The sequence below is a fragment of the Pteronotus mesoamericanus genome, unplaced genomic scaffold (genome assembly GCF_021234165.1).
Source record: "Pteronotus mesoamericanus isolate MK-2021 breed Mesoamerican mustached bat unplaced genomic scaffold, CSHL_Meso_final contig_181, whole genome shotgun sequence".
Taxonomy (NCBI): Eukaryota; Metazoa; Chordata; class Mammalia; order Chiroptera; family Mormoopidae; genus Pteronotus; species Pteronotus mesoamericanus.
In genome coordinates, this window is record NW_026555077.1 from 4,421,609 (window position 1) to 4,443,424 (window position 21,816).

The 21,816-nt window shown below is 40.6% G+C and overlaps 1 protein-coding gene across 2 annotated transcripts in view; it reads left to right on the plus strand.

Annotated features, from left to right (window-relative positions):
* Window positions 1-21,816, plus strand: part of ST6GALNAC5 (ST6 N-acetylgalactosaminide alpha-2,6-sialyltransferase 5) — a 165,310-nt gene that overhangs the window by 136,682 nt on the left and 6,812 nt on the right. The window contains exons 3-4 of one of the 2 annotated variants that reach the window (XM_054566823.1): window positions 11,200-11,609; window positions 17,799-17,906. In XM_054566823.1, the coding sequence (XP_054422798.1) occupies window positions 11,200-11,609; window positions 17,799-17,906 (518 nt within the window). Of the gene's footprint in view, window positions 1-11,199; window positions 11,610-17,798; window positions 17,907-21,816 lie in introns of those variants that run through there. The other variant, XM_054566824.1, reaches the window with a different exon arrangement.

Here is a 21,816-nt window from a genome sequence, read left to right on the forward strand (position 1 = left end):
AGGATGGAATAGATCACCAAATGGAGCTTTAAGGAAAATGTCCCCAAGAGTCAGGGAGGCTGAATACTGTGAGGAAGAAGTCAGAGGGAAGGCCTTGCGGGGCAGTGAGTTCACTGGAAGCTACCTCTCCTCCTTGGAGTTTTATCTCCCAGGCTGCCTAGAGGAGCCCAAAGTTCTGTTTCCCACATTCCACTGAGTAATTCAACCCAGCACATGAATGCTCAAAGGAAGAACATGCAAATACTATAGGGAATCTTAACCCACCAACACAGGAGTATTTTCACCCATATCATTAAGACACTAAGGATTATAATGGTACTGAGATTAGGAAGATCATGGCTCTCTCAGGGGGCTCTATCATATCCCAAGGAATGGTCACACAGTTTGTAGAATTTGTAATCATCCTGCCTCCCAAGACATTATTAGTCCCTCCAAATACAAACAAAAAAACCAACCACCCAGACTTCATTTCCTCCTTTGTAAGTGATTCAGCCTTTGGCACATGCTCTTGTCAGCTGCGGGAAGTATAACATTATGTTTAGAACAGCTATTGTCATTTTATTGGCACCACTTACCAGAAGACACTTAACGTATAATTCAGACTTCAATTTTTTTACATTGTTTGGTGGGTCTGCACAACTCATAGACTGGGTGCTGATGCCGAGGTAGTCAGTCCTTCAGAGCTAAGGCAGACGGGCAGGGGTTGCGAGGCAAAGCTTTATGGGACTAGGAGGTCCCCATTGCATTTGAGTGGTGCCCACTCATCTCAGAGGGTCAGTATGGCACAACCAGGAACCTTCCCTGAAGGCGTCCTCAGCTGAACTCACGTGAGCTGAAGAAAGCAAGAGAAGGCATTGGAATCTCCATAAGGTGACACAGGTTTTATTTGTCAACCAGCCTGTGCTCTGAGAATTGCAGCAGAATAATTACTTACAGGAGAAAGAGGTGCTGGGAACGTCTTCAGATTGTTTTCCTCTGTAAAAATTAGCACAATGTCTTGAAATTATACATCAGACTGGAGAATTCAAGATGATCATTCTAGGTGAATCTGATGAGAAAAAGCAGGTTCCAGTGGTCTTAGGGTCTAGTGTAATGAAATCTTACAAACTGACCTTATTAAGCAAATGTGCTGGGTTACAGCGTACCTCAGGGGTACATTAAGTGCTAGGGAAACGTCTTTTGAATGAATGAATGAATGAATGAATGAATGAACGAATGAACGAATGAAATGTCACTTGGCCACAAGTATATAGTTGGTCCTCTTTTTGTTTTACAGGTGAGAAGGTCAAGTACCTGATTTGTGATAAAGTCTGCATTAGACCCTAAGTCTCCTGACCCTAATCATCATTGAGTAACCTGCTATTTGCAGATGCCCCTGCCATCTTTGTAGGAACTTTTAAGTGGGATTCTCCATGAGTAGAGTTTTCTTGGGATGCAGGACTTTCTGTACTAAAATGCAAACAACCCCTTACAAACCAGTTCAGTTGGTCACCCTCAGTGTCAGAGTCTGTCCTGGGGATCTGCCCTGCTCCACCACCAAACCTCCATGAGCCTCCTGCAGCTAGGTTTCAGCCTTTACTTCCTCACATCTAATCACTGTCAGACCCAATCACCTCTGTTCAACTAAGACTATTTTGAGCAAGGCCAACAAATCCAAAGAACACTTTCAAGCCTGGCTTCACTTGTCTTACCATGTTTTATGACACTATTGAGCACTCTGTCTTTTTGAAAATTATCTCATCTGCACAGAAGGGCTGGCCTCTGCACCCATTTTTGGTAGCTGAGAAGCCAGAGGGATATCTTGGCTATAAAAGTCCCCCTTGAGGAGCACGGGGTCTGATCCCCATGCTGAGACCCCTCCACCCCATCCAGAGCACCAAGGCTGGAAACTGGAGTAAAACCTGGATAGCATCAGATAGTAAAAATCAGTAAAATTCTTTTTGCCTGGAAGAGGAGGGAGTCTGCTAGAAACCCAGGTGCTCTCATAAAGGGCACAGGATCTTGCTCTAAGGCACTTACTCAAGGCTCCAGTAGAGAGAAGGTGACTCAGAGCATACAGAAGTCATTAAGAGAAGATCTGGGTGTTGTGGCCCTGAGAGATCTGAGGAGTCAGCTACTGAGGTCCCTGTCTTGAATCAATACCCCACACTGCCCTCGGGAGCCATCTTCCCAGGGTCAGGTACTCCTATTCCTACAGGACCAGTCTGGGGAGTACACTAATCCAGTCTTACAATTAATGGGAACACAAACCTGCTAAGCTTGAGGCCAGCAGAAAGGACCGTGGGCTACACACCATTGGGAGAATTTGGTGCACTCTTTTTCTGGAGAAACTATAGGCAGGCACTCAGGCAGACATTGAGCTGTGAGGTTTGGAAGGGGGGCCAGTCTTCCTCTGACCTGCAGGTTCAGCCAGCACCACTCCCAATGGGAGACTGCTTTGTTCTATCTTCCCAAGTCCCAGTAGCCCCATCCTGCTGAGTTCAATTCCTCGGTGGAAAGAAGGGCCACTAAGAGCTGGGAGCTTCAGAGCACATCTCTCAGAGGCTCCAATCTTGGGCTCAGCAGGTGTGGCTATGCAGTTAAGGGGAGGTATAGAGCTCACTCTCCGCCAGCAAGTTTGGCCTGCACCACTCCCAATGGAAGACGATCCTGTTCTGTTTTCCTAAGTCCTGGTGACCCCACCCTGATGAGCTAGCTCCTGCAGTAAGGACAGCTGGCTCTACCCAACCTGAACCAGTAGTGCACTCTTCTTCAACAGCTAGAGTTGGAGACTCCAGCAAAAACTGAGTGGTATGACTCTAGAGTAGGGGCCACCTTCTCCCCAGTGAGCGCCTGACCACACTGCTCCCAACTAGCCCCATCCTCCGGAACAAGTCACCCCAACCTACCAAGCTTGCACTGCATAGGAGAGGCAGAGGGGCACAGCCAACTTGGGCCCACTCTACAGTCTTTCTTCAGAAAGCTCTAGGGGAAGTCCAGGAAACCTCAAGGGGTAGTTAAGTGGCTGACAGGTGGATGCCAACAACAGAAATCCTTGGAACTTTTATTGATCTGCCCCAAACTCAGGGCTCAGGAAGCCAACCCTTGTATACATGTTGGCCCCTTCCATGCACACTCAGACCCAACAGATGCAGCCACAACCAGTGAATTGTGTGATTACTCCAGACAGGTAGCCCAAGGATGGTTACACACAACCTCTGACAATGGCCTGCACTAGAACCCCATCCAAGAGAGCCCAGAACCAACACAACAAGTGGTGGGCTTCAAACCTTACCAGAGCTTGACACAACTAGCCTCACAAAGAGCACAGCCAAATGGAGCCTCCAACAAGCACTACACCCTGATGGGAACAGCTCCTCCTCGGGGTGAAGTCCCTGAACAGCAAGTCATACACAGTGAACAAGGTCTATCTTTATAGTCATCCAGCCTGAAGGTTAACTCCACCCATGAATGGGCCGAAAGCATTCAAGACTCAACTACATCAGGAGGGGCCACATAACTCACACAAGAAACATTCCTGGAGCACCTAACTCAGGTGATCTAGAAGATCTGGCCACTGAGACCCATAAGATACCTATATCATCATAAAGCCTTCATACTAAGCTTAGGAGTGAGAGTAGATCTACCTAATACACAGAATCAAACACAAAAAGGCGACAAGCACTGACTGGTATGGTTCAGTTTGTGGGGCATCCTCCTGCAAAACAAAAGGTTGCCAGTTTAATTCCACATCAGGGCACATGCCTGGGTCGCAAGTTTGGTCCTCAGTTGGGGCGCATATGAGAGGCAGCTGATGGATGTTTCTCTCTCACATTGATATTTCTCTCCATCTCTTTCTTCCTCCTTTCCCTCTTTATAAATAAATAAATAAACAAACAAACAAATAAATAAAATCTTTAAACAAAAAAAACAGACAAAATGAGGAGACAAAATAATATGCACCAAATGAAAGAAGAGAAATCCTTCAAAAAAGAATTAAAGGAAATGGAAGCAACCAAGATACAAGATGCAGAGCTTAAAACAATGGTTATAAGGATGCTAAAGGACCTTAGGAGAAGAATGAATAATTTCAGTGAGAACTTAAACAAAGAAATAGCAAGCATTAAAAAGGACATAGAAACCACTAAAAAAATAACCAGTTAGAAACGAAGAATATACTATCTGAAATAAAGAATAAACTAGAAGGAATCCACAGCAGGTTACATGAAACAGAGGACTGAATCAATGATTTATAGAACAAGCTAACAGTAAGCACCTAAGCAGAGCATCAAAAAGAAAAATAAAAGAGAATTTTAAAAAATGAGGAACACCTAAAGGACCTCTGGGATAACATCTAGCATGACAGCATCCATATCATAGGGGTGCCAGCAGGAGAAGAGAATGAGTAGAAGATCAAGAACGTGTTTAAAGAAATAATGGTTAAAATTTCCCCAACTTGATGAAGGAAAAAGTCACACAAGTTCAGGAAGCACAGAAAGTCTATATCAAGATGATCCCAAAGAAGCCAACACCAGGACACCTAATTAAATTGGCAAACTTAAACACAAAGAGAGAATCTTAAAAGCAGCAAGAGAAAGACAATAACCTAAAAGGGAGTTCCCATTAGACTGTCAGCTAATTTTTCAACAGAAATACTTCACACCAGAAATGATTGACTTGAAATATTCAAAGTGAGAAAAAGTTAAAGACCTACAACCAAGACTACTCTATCCAACAAGGCTATCATTTTATCATTTAAAATTGAAGGTGAAGTAAAAAGCTCCCCAGAAAAAAAAAGATAAAGAAGTTCATCACCATCAAACAATATTGCAAGAAATGTTAAAGAACCTTCTTTAAGAAGAAGAAATAGAGAGAGAAGAACATAGGTATAAAGAATAAAATAATAATAAATAAGTACCTATAATAATAACTTTAAATGGGAACAGATTAAATGCTCCAATCAAAAGATATAGGGTAGCCAAATGGATAAGAAAACATGACCCATAAGTATATTGTCTAGCAGAGACCCACCTCAGAACAAGAAGTACACACAGAGACTGAAAGTGAAAAGATAAAAAAATTCCACAACAATGAAAATGAAAAAAAAGTAAAGATAGCAACACTTATATCAGACAAAATAGACAAACAAAGCCCATAACAAGAGACAAAGACAAACATTAAGTGATACTAAAGGGATTGATCCAACAAGAGGATATAATCCTTGTAAACATACATGCATGCACCCAACATAGAAGCACCTAAATATATTTATAAAATCTTGGTGGACATTAAGGAAGAGACTGAAAGCAATACAGTCATAGCTGGGGATTTAAACACCCCATTGAAGTCACAGATAGATCTTCCAGACCAAAAAAAAAAAAAAATGCAACAAGGCAACAGCAACTTTAAATGACACACTATACCAGATGGATTTAATTGATATTTATAGAGCATTTTATCCCAAAACAGCAGAATATACATTCCTTTAAAGTGCACATGGAACATTCTCTAAGATAGACCACACGCTAGGACACACATAAGCCCTAATAAACTCAAGAAGATTGAACTTATATCAAGTATCTTCTCTGACCACAATGATATGAAACTGGAAATCGTTACACACACACACACACACACACACACACACACACACAAAACCCCCTCAAAAACACTCAAACATATGGAGGCTAAATAACATGTTATTAAACAACAAATGAGTTAACAAGATCAAGGAAGAAATCAAAAGTTACCTGGAGACAAACAAAAATGATCGCACACCAAACCAAAATCTATAGGACACAACAAAAGCAGTCCTGAAAAGGAAATTCATAACATTACAGGCCTACCTCAGGAAACAGTAAAAATCTCAAATAAACAATCTAACCCTATACCTAAAAGAACTAGAAAAAGAACAACAAACAAAGCCTAGGGTAAGTAGTAAAAAAGAAATAATAAAGATTAGAGAAGAAATAAATGACAGAGACTAAAAAATGATACAAAAGATCAATGAAACCAAGAGCTGTTTCTTTAAAAAGATAAACCAGATTAACAAACCTTTAACCAGATTCATCAAGAAAAAAAAGGACCAAATAAATAAAAATCAGAAATGAAAGAGAAGTAGCAAATGACACCACAGAAATACAAAAGATTGTAAACAAATTGGACAACCTAGATGAAATGATTAAATTACTAGAAACATACAGTCTTCTAAAACTGAATCAGCAAGAACCAGACTATCCGGACAGAACAATTTCAACTAATGAAATCAAAGCAGCAGTCAAAAACTTTCCAACAAACAAAAGTCCCAGAAAGGATGGCTCTACAAGAGATTTTTACCAAACATTCAAAGAAGAACTAACAGCTAGTCTTCTCAAACTATTTCAAAAAATTCAAGAGGAGAGAAGACTCCCAAGCTCACTTTACAAAGTCCGCATTATCCTAATTCCAAAACAACATAAACATACTACAAAAAAAATTATAAGCCAATATCCATGATGAACATAGACGCTAAAATCTTCAACAAAATATTAGCAAACCAGGTCCAGCAATACACTTAAAAGATCATACAATATGATCAAGTAGGATTTATTCCAGGGATGCAAGGTTGGTACAATATTCACAACTCAATAAATGTGATGTGTCACATAAACAAAATAAGTGATAAAAATCACATGATTATATCTATAGACGCAAAAGAAAAGCATTTGGTAAAATCCAGGAATATACAAGATTGTCTGCTTTCATCACTCTTATTCAACATAGTACTAGAAGTTCTAGCCACAGCAATCAAAGAGAAAAAACAAAAGGCATCCAAATTGAAAAGAGGGAAATAAAATTGTCATTGTTCCCAGAAGACATGATACTGTATATAGGAAACCTTAAAGACTCCACCAAAAAACAATACTAGAACTGATCATTTATTTACCAAAGTAGCAGGATGGAAAAATAATATTCAGAAATTGGTGGCATTTCTATACACCAATAATGAACTATTAGAAAAAGAAATTAGCATCCTTAAAAAGTCCATACTACTGAAAGCAATCTATAGATTCAATGTAAATTCTATTTTATTAAAATACCAATGGCATATCTCACAGATCTATAACAAGTATTTCAAAAATTTATATGGAACCATAAAAGACCCAGAATGGCTTCAGCTATCTTGAGAAAGAAGAACTAAGTTGGAGGTATCACGCTACCCAATATAAACAGACATACAGCTCAATGGAACAGAATAGAGAACCCAGAAATAAATCAATGCCTTTATGGTCAATTAATATTTGACAAAGGAAGCAAAAGCATACAATGAGGTAAAGACAGTCTATTCAATAAATGCTATTGGGAAAAATTGGACAGATACATGAAAAAAAGAAAGAAAGAAAGAAAGAAATTAGACCACCAACTTACACCATACACAAGAATAAACTCAAAAAGGGAAACAAAGGAAAAATAAACAAATGAGACTATAGCAAACAAAAAAGCTTTTGCACAACAACAGAAACCATCAATAAAATAAAAAAGCAACACATTGATTGGGAGAACATATTTGCCAGTGATATATCTGATAAATGGTTAATGTCCAAAATACATAAAGAACTTATATATCTCAATACCAAAGAAATAAACAATCCAATTTAAAAAATGAACACAAGATCTGAATAGACACTTTTCCAAAAAGAACATACAAATGGCCAATAGACATATGAAAAGATGCTCAATATCACTCATCATCATAGAGATACAAATTAAAACCACAATGAGATATCACCTTACACCTGTCAGAATGGCTATCACAAATAAATCAACAAACAAGTGCTGTTGAAGATATGGAGAAAAGGGAACCCTTATACACTGTTGGATGCAGATTGGTGCAGCCACTGTGGAAAACAGTAGGGAGTTACTTCAAAAAATTAAAAATGGAACTGCTTTTTGATCCAACTAGTTCACATCTGGGGACATATTTGAAGGAACCTGAAATACTAATTCAAAAGAACATATGCACCCCTATATTCATTGCAGTATTAATTACAATAGCCAGGATTTGGAAGCAGTCCAAGTGCCCGTCAGTAGATGACTGGATTTTTAAAAAAACTGGCACATTTATACAATGGAATACTATGCAGCCATAAAAAGAAGGAAATCTTACATTTTGGGATAGCATGGATGGACCTGGAGATTATTATGCAAAGTGAAATAAGCCAGTCAGAGAAAGACAAGTACCATATGATTTCATTTATATGTGGAATCTAATGAACAAAATAAACTAACAAACAAAATAGGAAGAGACTCAGAGATACAGAGAACAGACTGAGAGTTGAGTAAGATGATAGATGAGATAGATAGGTAGGTAGGTAGGTAGGTAGACAGACAGACAGACAGACAGACAGACAGACAGACAGACAGACAGACAGATAGATAGATAGATAGATAGATAGATAGATAGATAACATAAGCAAAGACCACTGTATGGTGATAACCAGAGGGAAAATGAAGTGAGGGAGCTGGAAGAGGACAAAGAGGGTATAAATAGAGATGGAAAGATACTTTACTTTGGGTGATGGGTGCATGATGCAGTCTGTAGACAATGTTTTATTGCACTGACACTTGAAACCTGTATGGATCTGTTAACATTGCCCCAATAAATTCAATAAAAATAATTTGCTTTAAAAACAGAAAAAAAAATTATGTCATCCGCTTCTTTACATCATGTAATCCTTTCCTGGCTCTGCTTCCACCTCAATAACTCCTCTAGACAGGCTCAAGTAGTCCCTCATCTTTAGTCCCATGGCCTCTTGTGTCTAATCATATCATACTTCTTACCACACAGCCCTGCAATCATTTGTGTGGGGGCACCCTCACCTTAGACTGCATGCACCTTGAGAAGAAAGATAGAGTCTCTTGTTTGTCTTGCTATTCCCGTCACCAAGTTCAATGCCTGACATGGTAGGGGAACTCGATCATGGAATATATTGTTGTTGAACTTTTCTTCTTCATCCGTATGTACAGGATGTTCAGACAAAACAAAGAAAAGGAAAATTAACTATTTTCTTCTCCTTTTGCTGATGAAGTTTTCCCTTACCCATAGTGCCCTAAGAACAATGACCATAGTACTGATTAAGAAATAGCATCCCCTCATTTCTGGGGGGGAGATAGGAGGTAGGCAATGAGTTAAGTAAACATCCCATGATACTTATTCTATTTATTCCACTGCCCTGAAATCCAAATAGTGACTATTAAGGGCTCTGCATTCAGATTTCCTGGTTCACAACCCAGCTCGTCCACTTCCTAACTGTACGGTCTTCACTTTCCTATCCTTCAATATTCTCATTAGTAAAATAGTATCTTTCTTGTAGCATTATTTGAAGAATTAATGTACTTGTAGAAAAAGCTCAGAACAGTACCTAGCATGTAGAAAAATAAAAAAATATTAGCTGAAGCAACCACTCTTTCTTTTGTGCCTGAGTCTCTGCGTGCTCTACATAGCCCCCTTTCCAAATACTTTAGCACAGCCCCTTCCTCATCCTCTTATACTTTATTGTATACCTTTACTGACCCACTGTCCCTCACTAAAGTATGAACTTTGAATGATTCTGCTTTTCTCTCCCATTTGCATTCTTACTGCCCAGCATAGTTCCTGTCACCTAAGAATAATCAGATGTCAAATGAATGATGAATGTGCAATGGTAGAATCTCCATTTCATAAGCCCATGTGTCAATTACCAAACCAAAGAGATCAGCACTGATTTAGCGAGTACCTACAATGCAGTCATTTGGGCTAGTAATCCCAATAACACTTATCATTTACTGAATGATAACTGTGTCTGGTCCTACGGTAAGGTTCAACCCCTTGTAACTGCTATTTTTGCAGGTCAAATAGTGGCAATTTTGAGTGACTCAATCTAATACTGTATTTTAACTTTATCAAGGTAAAATAAGGAGCATTAATTATCTTAGTTAAAGATGAAAGAAACAGACTTGTGGAGATTAGTGGCTTGCCAAGGTCATGGCTAGTAGGTGGTAAAGACAAGGCTGGGCCCATCCTGTGAGCCCCTCTTGACCACTATGCAGTGAGGTGGCTGTCCTCAGGCACTCAGTTTAGTTCTGAAGACAGAGCTATGGCTCAAGAAACTCCCAGGGTAAATGTAAAACTGAACAGATTGGACCCACTTTCCTGAGACTGCACAGGGATCCAGTGTGTCCTGTTCAGGGAAGAAGCACACAGGTCTGGGAAAAATCTAACAACGCAACTTTCCTTTAGAACATTCTGGATTGTCATTTTCTTATGCACTTGCTGGCCTTGGCCTTAGGTCTTAATTTTATTATCTTCAAACAGCAAGTAAGAGATGTTTCTCATTAAACACGAACAGGGGAATGTTTAATTTGTGAGCACGCAGATGTCTGGAAAGTAAATCATTGATTCAGGATGTTGGAATGAGCATTGTCATTGCAGCTGTCCGTGGTGGGCACTGCACGGCCAGGACTCCACAGGGCACACATGCGCTCACTGGACGGGGCCTGTGGCTCTTAGCTCCAGGCTTTCTTCATGTTTTAAAGATAGACCAATTCAATTTCTCTCCCTCTCCCCTTAAAACAAGAGAAACTGACTTATTGTCATTTCAAAATTACAGCATCTAAGGGATTACGATTTGCCTGTCTTTTCCCATGTGATTCTTAGACGATGTTTATTTGGGATAAACATATTTGTACAGCATCTAAGAATATTGATAAATGCTTAACTTTCAATAAGGAGAATTAAGAGCATTAAAGCTGATGTCACAGCAATTTGCGGTGTAGTCTTTTCTTGGATTTGGGGGTAACTTTGGACTCAGTGTTTGAAAGCGTGATTCATTACTTGCTAGTTCTGGATTCTTGGGCAAATTTCTTAACATCTCTGCGTATGAGTATCCTTGCCTGAAAAATAGCTCTAACAGCAACTTTACTGCATTGATGTGAAGGTTCCATTATTTAACATCAGCAAAGCCTGGAGCCCAGTGTCTGACAGGTCATTGCTGGCTCTCTTTCCCTCTTGTCCAATGCTCCCTGTCACCAGTTTACAAGAGAACGGTAAGAATGAGAATGTTGATGAGGTAATAGCAGAAGGAATATATTCGGGCAGGAAAGGAAGATGGGAGGTGGGCAGCCTGCTGAGGCAGAGACGTCACCTCTTGGTGCCAATAGAGGGTTGCAGTCTCTTGACGGTGTTCTCCCCCTACCTTTCAGCCCCTTAAAATGCACTGCAGGGACTGTGCCCTGGTGACAAGCTCCGGACATCTCTTGCGCAGCCAGCAAGGGCTCCAGATAGACCAGACGGAATGTGTCATCCGCATGAATGACGCCCCTACTCGGGGCTACGGGCGCGACGTGGGCAATCGCACCAGCCTGCGGGTCATCGCACACTCCAGCATCCAGAGGATTCTCCGCAACCGCCACGACCTGCTCAACGTGAGCCAGGGCACAGTGTTCATCTTCTGGGGCCCCAGCAGCTACATGCGGCGCGACGGCAAGGGCCAAGTGTACAACAACCTGCACCTCCTGAGCCAGGTGCTGCCCCGGCTGAAGGCCTTCATGATCACGCGCCACAAGATGCTGCAGTTCGATGAGCTCTTCAAGCGCGAGACCGGCAAAGACAGGTACAGAGGCGTGAGGTAGGGGGTCCCGCAGGGGCACGGGGCGGGGGTGGGGGGAGGAAATGTTGCTGCTGGCGGACTTCACCAAAAGCAAAGTTGTTGCTAAAGGTTTCTGTGGTTGGTCCCACTTCTCATGCCTTTGACAGAGCTCATCTGTCGGTTCCTCTTAAAAACTGGGTTGGTTATTTTTAAGGCAAAGTAAAATGAAGAAATGAGGTAATTATATTGGATAATCCAGGGCCAAATCCTTATTTTGGAGGAAGAGGTCAGACTGCTGCTGGCCTACACTGGTGACAAGCGCAACATAATAGCTTTACTGCATTTCATTTGACTTGTGTAAACACTAACCAAAAAGAAGTATATGGATGTATTTTTCCTTTTCAAAGGCAAATATTTATTCAGTCGACCAATGTTTATTAAGTATCTATTACTTCACTGCACCAGGCACCAGGGATGCAGTCCAGACAAAGACAGATGTAGAACCTTGCCTTCCTGGAGCACAGCCTACAGGGCAAGCAAACAGGCGCCAAGCAGTGGCCCGTGTGCTGAGCACGAGCGAGGGGAAGACGGTGGTGCTGTGACATGCAGGACAGGGGGCCTGCCATCGTCCAGGGGAGGCTGTTAGTTACAGCTCAATCGTGGGACAGGAAGTCAGCCTGCTGTGTCACTGCGAGATATTTTTTAATATAATGGAAAGAAGGGGAATAGAATGACATAAACAAGCACTATCAGCATTCATCACCCAGAGTGAGTAAGGCAAAGTGATGCTTCGTTAAATTATATTTGTTTTTTGTTTTATACATATAAGTATATATGTAGAAGTTTCTTACTGAGGTGATAGAAAAGTTCTAGGATTAGATAGTTGTGATAATTGCACAACCTTGTGAATATACTAAAAAACACTGAATACACACTTTAAATGGGCCCTGACTGGTATTGCTCGGTGGGTTGGATGTCATCCCGTGAACTAAAAGGTCACTGATTCAATTCCTGGTCAGGACACATTCTTGGGTTGCGGCCAGGTCCCTCCCTGGTTGGGGGTGTGTGAGAGGCAACCAATCGATGTTTCTCTTGCACATTAATGTTTCTCTCCTTCTCTTTCTCCCTCCTTTCCCATCTCTCTAAAATAAATAAATAAAATCTTTAAATAAATAAAATGTACGTATATATGCTCAGTCATAACATGTATTTCTTACTATTGGTCTAGGTAGGAGATGAGGCAATGAGGGAAAGGTTTTTTCAAAAAGGTGTGTTTGAGCTGAGACCTAGGTCAATAAGTCTTTATCCAGGAAAAGAAGAACCTGAGAAAGGGAGAGAGAACCCTCCTTATGGGTATAGGGATCAGAGGTGGGAGAACATGCAGTGGGTTAGAGAAAAGTCCCCCAAGGCTGCAGGGGGAGAGGGACTGGAAGTGGGGTGGGGACAAGTGGCCTGAGATGAGGCAGCTATGGCTCATGAGCTGGCCACATCTAGATTGAAAAAAAAAATAGGACAGCTAGGTATCAAAAGGAGCAGTCCAGTGAATTCCAAATACACAGCTACATTCTATCCCTATCCCTCACCCAATTTTTCAGTGACCTCACATGTGAAAAGGGCATAGAGACTAGGCCTCATAGGACTGGTCTAATAATTAAATTCCCTTGTTTTCTTAATTCCAAATATGTACTTTTATAATTACTATATATTTAATGATGTAATTTACCCTCTCCCTAAAAACTATTTTATATCTTAAAACAAAAGAGATACAATAAATAAAATAAAGAATATAAAGTACTAAATCCATTGTTTGGCTAGTTTAGGCAGTTCATTATTGGAGAACAGAGTCTTAAAAAAAGACCAAAAGCTCATGTTTCTGAATTCTTTGCTTAGAAGAACTGTCTTTTTTAATCTTGGAAACTTCATGACTGTTGAGAGCTGGTTCCAGCAGCAGTGGTCATGGCATCGGGTAGAAAGAGAAGGAAGGCCCCTGGCTGCTGGCCTCCTTCCCCGGTCAGCTCACATAGGGACCCCTGGTCATCACTACGTGATATGAGAAATCCAGTCATTTATTGCCCTTTAAAAAACCACAAGAGAGACTATCACTCATTTGAATGAGTTATTTAACCAAGAGAGCATTCTAGAAGGAAAGAATAATGAGGGGAGTTATTTCTAGTTTCATTTTTGACTGGTTGGAAAACTGTAAGTAGAAAGTCTTAAATGGAAAACACTTCTCTCTTTTTTGGTTTAATGGTTGTTTTCTCAGTTTAAGTATTCCTGAAACACTGCTGCATTGTTTGCCATTTAGGATAATTATCCATTGCTCTGAATCTTCTTAACAAATTATTTTAAGTTGGAAATTTGGAGACTAGTCATTCCATCCTTTGTTCACTTAGATCTTTAGAAAACAGCCTCATATCAGGACATATCTCACTCACTAGACTTATTAAAATCTAACCAGCGGAAACCTTGTGCTCTATAGGTCTGTCTCCCTGGTAGGCCAAGTGGGAAGGAGGAAAACCAAGTCTTTGTGGAGTGGCTAGTTGGCCCCTCATGCACAGACATTCATCCATGATGGTGCACATAGTCCCTGCTCAGGGGACTCACATCTATGGATTTGTAAGGTGCCAAAGTTCATGCTGCCTTCTACAATCATTGTGCTTCTTAGCTTTAGGAAACTATCTTAAAGAAGATAAAATTGTAGTGATTTAATATTCTCATGTCTATATTCTTAATTTGCAAACTACTCCAAGCTAAAAGAATCAAGTCTGAAACAGTCTTTTAGAATAAAACTACATCTGTAAATTAAAATATAAGACATTTAGGGTCCTACAGTATTTCCTCTATGTATGCTCTTCTTGAAACCCAGCAAAACTATGGTGTATATTAAAGATACACAAAGTGTGATACCTAATTTTGTATATCTCATGATCAGGACATTCATTTCATGCTAATATTTTGAGAAATTGAATAATTCAACAGATTTTTGATTTACAGAGGTTTCACCCTACTTAAAAGTGGAGGAAAAAATGACTGAGGAACAATCTGCAATTAAGAAGCATGACAAATGGCATAGATGGCCAAGTGGTGTTCTTTAACATTAGAAAGTAACTGTACTTGAAAATAACTTTATAATTGAATAAGGGTACATTAGGAAAATATGATTCAGAACCAATATTACAGTAATTAGATAAAGGAAGCATAAATGAAATAACTGCAGGAAGAATATTTCCATTGAGATTATAAATGAGATTCTGGTGGAGCAGAAAGGCCTCTAATTGTAATTTAGTGTGCACTATAGAATTATCAGCTCAGTGTGTTACTCCATCATATAAAAGAATATCTGATAATTTTCCCTAATAAGCACATGACAGCTCTTCATATTCCTTCATTACAGCTGATTAAGTATAAAAACAGTAGCTATCCCTTTGTTGGAAAAAGAGTTCAAATCTTTTTAAGAAAGACAGTACAAAGCAGTTGCTTTTCTACAGCATGTGATCCCAAGAGGCTATTATTTAGAAAGTCTGAGGAATTTTAAGTGACACTTTAAAGAACTCTTCACTTCACTTTCTTTAGTCCTCCACTTTGTATTCTTCCCATTTTTACCCATGAAACCTTTTTCTGTAGAGCCATATCCTCCTGTGTGTCGGGCGTATCACACATAAGACAGCCAAAGTTACAGGGGAATTTCTGCCCCTGGGAAAAGCCCTCTTGGTGTCCCCAACAACTCTAAAGCCATGGGGACACAGGTGTGATTCCCAGATCTGGGCTCTACACCCTCCCAGTTATTCACTCGCCCTCTGTGAGTCTAGACAACTGGCCACCACATTGTCACAGCCATGTAGGTGAAGAAAAGCTCTCATTTGAGGCACTGCTCTTCCTTGCCTTCCCCCTTCACATTCAGTCATTTCTGCTCCATCCACCTCCTTCATTCTCAAAGGTCTTATGAATATATATATCCTTAGTGAGAAGAATTGGGGATTATTAATGCCTGCATAGGCAGGAGGTTCCAGAATTTTGTGATTACTTCCCTGACTACTGTTGGCTCCTACACAAGACGGAGTAGCCGTTTCTTTGTAGGTGCCAGAAAGCACTAAAAGGAATGACTGAATTATTAAGTTCATTTGCTGCAACCTAGAAGCTAAAACAGGAAAAGGGGGTCTCGATGTATCAACATGCCAGACTAGATATTTTTTATGGTTCTCTCATTGAGTCCTCAAAGAGCCCAGGAAGGTGGAGTTTACCATGCCTGCTTTACAGGTAGGCAATTAGGGCCCAAAGACCGGCAATATAATCTGCCACAGGTCATTAAGCGGGTTAGTGATAGAAACTGGTAAGACACAAATTCTTGATATTCTCATCTTTAGGAGTTTTTAAATTATTTCCTGGGCTATTAGTGGGTCAGGATACAATGGAATGGAAAACGAAAATGAGTCAAGGGATTAAGCGCTAGAAATTTGAAGCTGTGAGCTCAGGAATGACTAAATCAATCATTCCTGTCATGTATTTGACAAAACAAAGAACTTCTTAAAAATGCTCCCCCTTTTTTTGTTCCTTATGTGAAATGGAAATAACACAAACTGCTTAACAAAAAGTCTTCCTTCTCTAAGAGGAGTGCCATACAGAGCAAGGAGAAAGGCCTTTCTGCAATGCTGGTATTCACATCACGTGTGGTGTTATGGCTGGGCAAAGTCAGACAGTCTGACCTTGGGGATAGGTGTTTCAAGCTGGCTAATGAGGCGTGCCATAAGCACTGAAAAAAAGTAAAAGTATAACCCCAAAGAATTGAAGTAATATCCACAGTAGCATAGTATGGTAGACCAAGTTTCTCACCGGATCAAATTAGACCTTGATGTGTCTCCACAGTTACCCTTAAGCTTGGCATGTGGTTGGAGCTCAATACTGATGTTTGGGTGGACATATGAATAAATGTTGGGACTCACAGATTTGCTCCTTAAATTCTGTCAACTTTTGATCTTCTAATAAAAATTTTCAGAGGGCTCTAAATGTTCTAAGGTAAAATAAAGCACACGCTCATTTAAACATAAGCATTCTTTCGGACCTTTTTCCTCTGCTCATCAGCGCCTCTCAAATGGAAGTACAGCAGGTCCTCAAATAACATGGTTTTGTTCAACATGCTTTGTTATAATGTTAAAGAGGGGGAAAAAATGATTCTTAGTCAGGGCCACTGTGTATGTGGAGTTTGCACATAACACAAAACCCTATCTTTTAGTGGGTTTTCTTCAGGTACTCTGGTTTCTGCCGCGTCCCAAAGATGTTCGCATGAGGTGTACAGGCATGTCTGCATTGTCCCAGTCTCGGTGTGTGTGAGTGTGAGCGTGCCCTGCAACAGAAGGGCCCACTGTCCCTGTTCAGGCTGGGGTTCTGCCTTGTACCCTGAGCTGCTGGGACAGGCTCGGACCACCCATGACCCCGAACTGGAATAAGCAGGTTGGAAAACAATCATCTTACTTTTGTATTAATCTTATGGATAACTCACACTTATTTCAATGTTCAGTATTAAAAGTGCTTTGGGTCTTTATTTAGGTGTTTGGTGATATTTTTGTTACCAGAAATATTCCTTAGGATCTTAATTCTTGTTTGTATCAATTAGCCTATGGAAAAATTGGTTTCATTAAAAGTCATTTTGCTTAAAGTGGCAGTTTCCAAGAACTATGGTTGATATTAAATGAGAACTCACTGTACTCCTAAGGGAAGACATTTGATCAAGATGCTGGTATTAGTCTAATTGAAGGCAAGCTTCAACTAGATTGCTTGAAAGATTGATCAACTGATAGTCAGACACATTTTTGTTTAATCATATTATCCACCCTCTTGGGGAACAAGGAATATTTCTAGTTAGTCAAGTATTCTAGTTAATAAACGGTTGACACAAGGGGGTTATCATCTTACAGGAAATCAAGTTGTGGTGATATGCACTTGAACATTGAAACAGTGATCATCACCTTTGATGATAAAGTCCTTTGAGCATCCTTTAGTGTCACAAATCTACCGTAGTGGCTTTTCAATATCATTTATCATTGTACCCTGGGACATGATGGTGTTGGTAGAGATATCTCTCTGGTAAATTTCCAGCTTTTATCAAATGGAGAGAGTGTGTGCTTATAGTCAGCCTTGCTCCAGGAAGGGTTTAAGCTGGTAACAGGTATAATGAGTATTTTGCCAGCTTGCAGACTTCACTGTTGTTCCTTCCAGGAAGATCTCCAACACTTGGCTCAGCACTGGCTGGTTCACAATGACGATTGCGCTGGAGCTGTGTGACAGGATCAATGTTTATGGCATGGTGCCCCCAGACTTCTGCAGGTAGGGTTTATTCTGCAAGTGTAATTCATCGGCAGTGTTGTGCAGGGTTTATAAATATCTGGTTCCAAATATCAACAACAAAGCATGTCTGTCGTCTTGAAGCAATTAATTAACATGTCCCAAGTTCTGGTTCTAGAAATAACAAACAGCATTTAATTATGTGATATAAAATATTGAAAGTTTTTGTTTGTACTGCTGGAGAATTAATCCATCTTGTGGGCTTCATTTATCCTCTGAATATCCATCAACCAAAAGTAATGCAATAATTGGCATAATATTCAAGATGAACAAGCATTAAGAAATATTTGTTTTATTCTCATTTGAAAGAAATGTGGTAATTTTCAATGAATTCAAGAGGAGAGCTTTTTTATGGTAATGCCTGTTTTCTAAAATTAAAATATTCCTTTGAGCCTCTTCCCCTCACCGCCAAGTAGCCTTGGTTTGTGCTTCTAAGGCCAAAGCACAGGCATAATTATTTTGATGTATCACTTTAAAGGGAACATACACACATGTCTGTTGCTACCTTGAGTTACCTCCTGGCATGTGCCCAAGCAACGTATGGTGTCTTAACACATGCACTTATTTGCAAGAGCTCAATTCAAAACTCATCTGTAATGTAAACTTGTGATGCCTATAAATTCAGAAAGTGCCCTGGTGCTCAAGAATGCCTGATGTTGGCCCATTGTCTCTGTCCTAATCTTCAAATGGTAAAATCTGGGGTGAGGGGTGATTTAAAATTGTTCAGTAAGATTTATCTTGCTTCATGTGTGTTAAACCTAACACTTTCTCAAAGGCCATGAGCTTTTATGCAAAATCCACAATTTGGAGATTTGACACAAGGATGAGAAAGGTATTTAATCATGTTGTTTCCCATTGGCCACTTTTCTCCCACTCTTTTTTACCCAGAAACCCAACAGCAGCAGTAGTAGTTTGAGTAAGAGTAGGTCACAGGAAAGAAGGAAACGTGTGGACAGAGCAGGCCTTTATTATGTGTCTGGACTCACTCGTGCACCAGAGGGACATAATATAGTAAGGCGGCATATAGAGTCTGGAGCCAGACTGCACAGGTTCCAAGCCCAGCCTGGCCATTTACTAACCTAGCATGACCTTGAGCACATTATTCAGTCTCTCAGTGTCTCAGCTTCCTCATCATTTCAAGTGGAGGTGAGAATAATAACAGACTCTACCTCATAGGGCTGTAGGTGGATTAAACAAGTTAATACATGTAAAGGGCTTGGAACAGGGCCTAGTACATGGCAAGAGTTAGCTTCCATTCTCACCCAGTTCTTCATCACCTAGTTCACTGACCTCATTTCCCTGTTTAACAATCTGTGTGCAAAAAATAGGTAGTATGGTATAAGAAAGCAAACTGTCTCCTTAAATCAACAGGCTAACAAAGACAGCAGGAATGGCACTTAGGAGCATGCAAAGGGCTGTCAAAGTTGATGGTTATATGGCAGATATAATTATGTAATATTGCCATTAGGATGCCAGGGAGAAAGTGCATGAATAAATTGAAATGCTAATGACTAAGGAAATATTCCATTTATTATGGAAAACAAATGAAAGGCAAGTTAACCTGTCATTTCTCTTACTCAGAGTTAGTTCATCAAGACTTGTACATAGACGGAAGCAATTTATGGAATGACACTAACAAGGAGGTCAAGATCCTGCCAATGCACCATATGTTGTCACCAGCGCTGGGTTTCCGTTCCTCAGCCACCATCCCAAAGGTCTGATAGTTGTTCTCACAAGATGCTTTCAGCAATAACTCTTCAAAAGGATCCCTCTACCCAGCGTCCTGTCAGAGAAAGTGGAAAATTGTGCGAGGTGTCTTCTGGAGGAGAGGGTCTGGCTGCAGAGAGCATCCTTCTCAGTTGTAATGCTTGTTTATGAAGAGTGAGAAGGACCAGGGGCAGCACAGACTGATGCTCTAGTTTCTTTCATCTTCATTCCAAAACATATTGGTTGAATCACCAGGCACCCAATTCCTAACTGGGTGACCTTGAGCCTTGCTTTCCTCCTCTGCAAATGGTGATAGGAAAATAATAACAAGCAGGTCATGGTGAGGATTAAATGAAGTCATGAAATTAGAGCATCTGATATAGTGCCCAATATACAATTAGTGCTCAGGGAAGATTGTTATTATTACTAATACATAATATTATGCCATAGATGTATGAAATTATTATTACTATTATTATCCTCAGTACTTGAGATTTACCCTGAAAGGTATAGAGAACTTGGGGAGGTTCAAAGAACAGGACACAGCCTTTGTGTAGTAGAGGCTCACAATAAGCCTTACCCGTACCAGGGAACACTTCCAAACACTAAGGAACCCAGCAATGCCTCTTGGAGTCAAATGACCCTTTCAAACAGATCTGCAACCAAAGAATGAAAAGCAATATGTAAGTCAATTCCTCTACTAGTCCAACCATTTCCACCCCAATTTTTATTTACTTATTTATTTTGCCTGCTTCTCCCAGTTGCTCAGTCCAACTGTGCTCCAGCAACAGAGGAGAGGGCAGCGATGCCCAAGACCCAAGTGCTGGGAGCCATGTTTTATCTATGAAAGTGGCTATGTGTCATGCAGGGTACATGTGTCATGAGCTCTAGGACTTCAGGAGGTAAGATATCAACAGGCCAAAAGTGGTAAGGGGAGGTTTGGGGAGAACAAAGCCTTTGGAAGAGCTCAAGAGCAAGTCAAGTTCACCAGAATGTAAACTGACCATGGGCAGAAATTTTGTGTGTTTTGTTCACTGCTGAAGCCCTACTGCAAGGACTTAATTGTTTATCATCCAGGCCTATAGCCAATGCTTCAAACATTAAATGAATCAATGGTCCTGTCCTCTACGCTCCCTTTAATGCTGTAGTAAGAGGGTGCTGATGTGGGTGAAAATAACCACTTCTTCCCCTCAGAAGCTGTTGACCATGAGAAAGTTTATTTGACCTCACTGAGTCTTAGTGACTTTGGGCAAGTTATGTAATGACTGTCTCAGAAGCCTGAGCTGCCATATCTGTAAGATGGTGATGACAACAGTGCTTACCTCAGGGGTTTATATCATAGTTCCAGGAGGTAACAGGTGGGGAGTGCGTGGCACAGCCCTGCCATACAGTAAGCATGCATAAATTTACCAGGTGAAGGGACTCACTAATCTGCAAGAGTGGATAACCCTTAGCATATTTTAAGAAGATGTCCAAGAGCACTAATGAATGATGTGGAGCTGGTTGCTGGAAAGAGAAGGGCGTGCATGGCTTCCCATATGAGCTAGGTTCCATGTCTCCTCACTCTTGAGAATAGACCTCATGTGGCCTCTGGCTGCTCCCAGGATATCATAGGCTGTTCACCATGTATCTACCCATTCAGTTGTTTCCTTCAAGTGCCCAGTTTCTAATGGGAATGAAGAATTAGCCACATGGGGCCAGATTTCAGAAAGCAAAAAGAGAGCCAACTGTTTATTTTTGGTAAATTAACCTTTTTTGGAACTTACGGCACAATTAGTACCCTCAGGGAAAGTCATTTACTAAATTAATCAGAGAGACAAACAGACTTTCATTTATTCAACCAACTCGTACTAGGCACTGGGGACGTAATCACAGATGAATGACTGAGGGTCTTTGCCTTCAGTCACCTGAGTGCCATCTGACTCTGTTACTGAAACCCCTCCATCGTCCTCTGAAGCTTTCAGAACAGAGTTCACACTCCCTAGCTTAGACACAAGTCCTCCAGGACCTGGCCTCTGTATCCACTTTAATCTCATCTTCTCTGCTTACACAGACTTATGTTAGCCAAACTGAAAAACTTATAAAGGAGCTCGCCCCTCTGGTACCAGTCCCTTTGCCCTTCGCTTGGAATGCCCTTCCCTTCCTTCTTAATCTGATGATTACTACTGGCTCTTCGATAAGAATA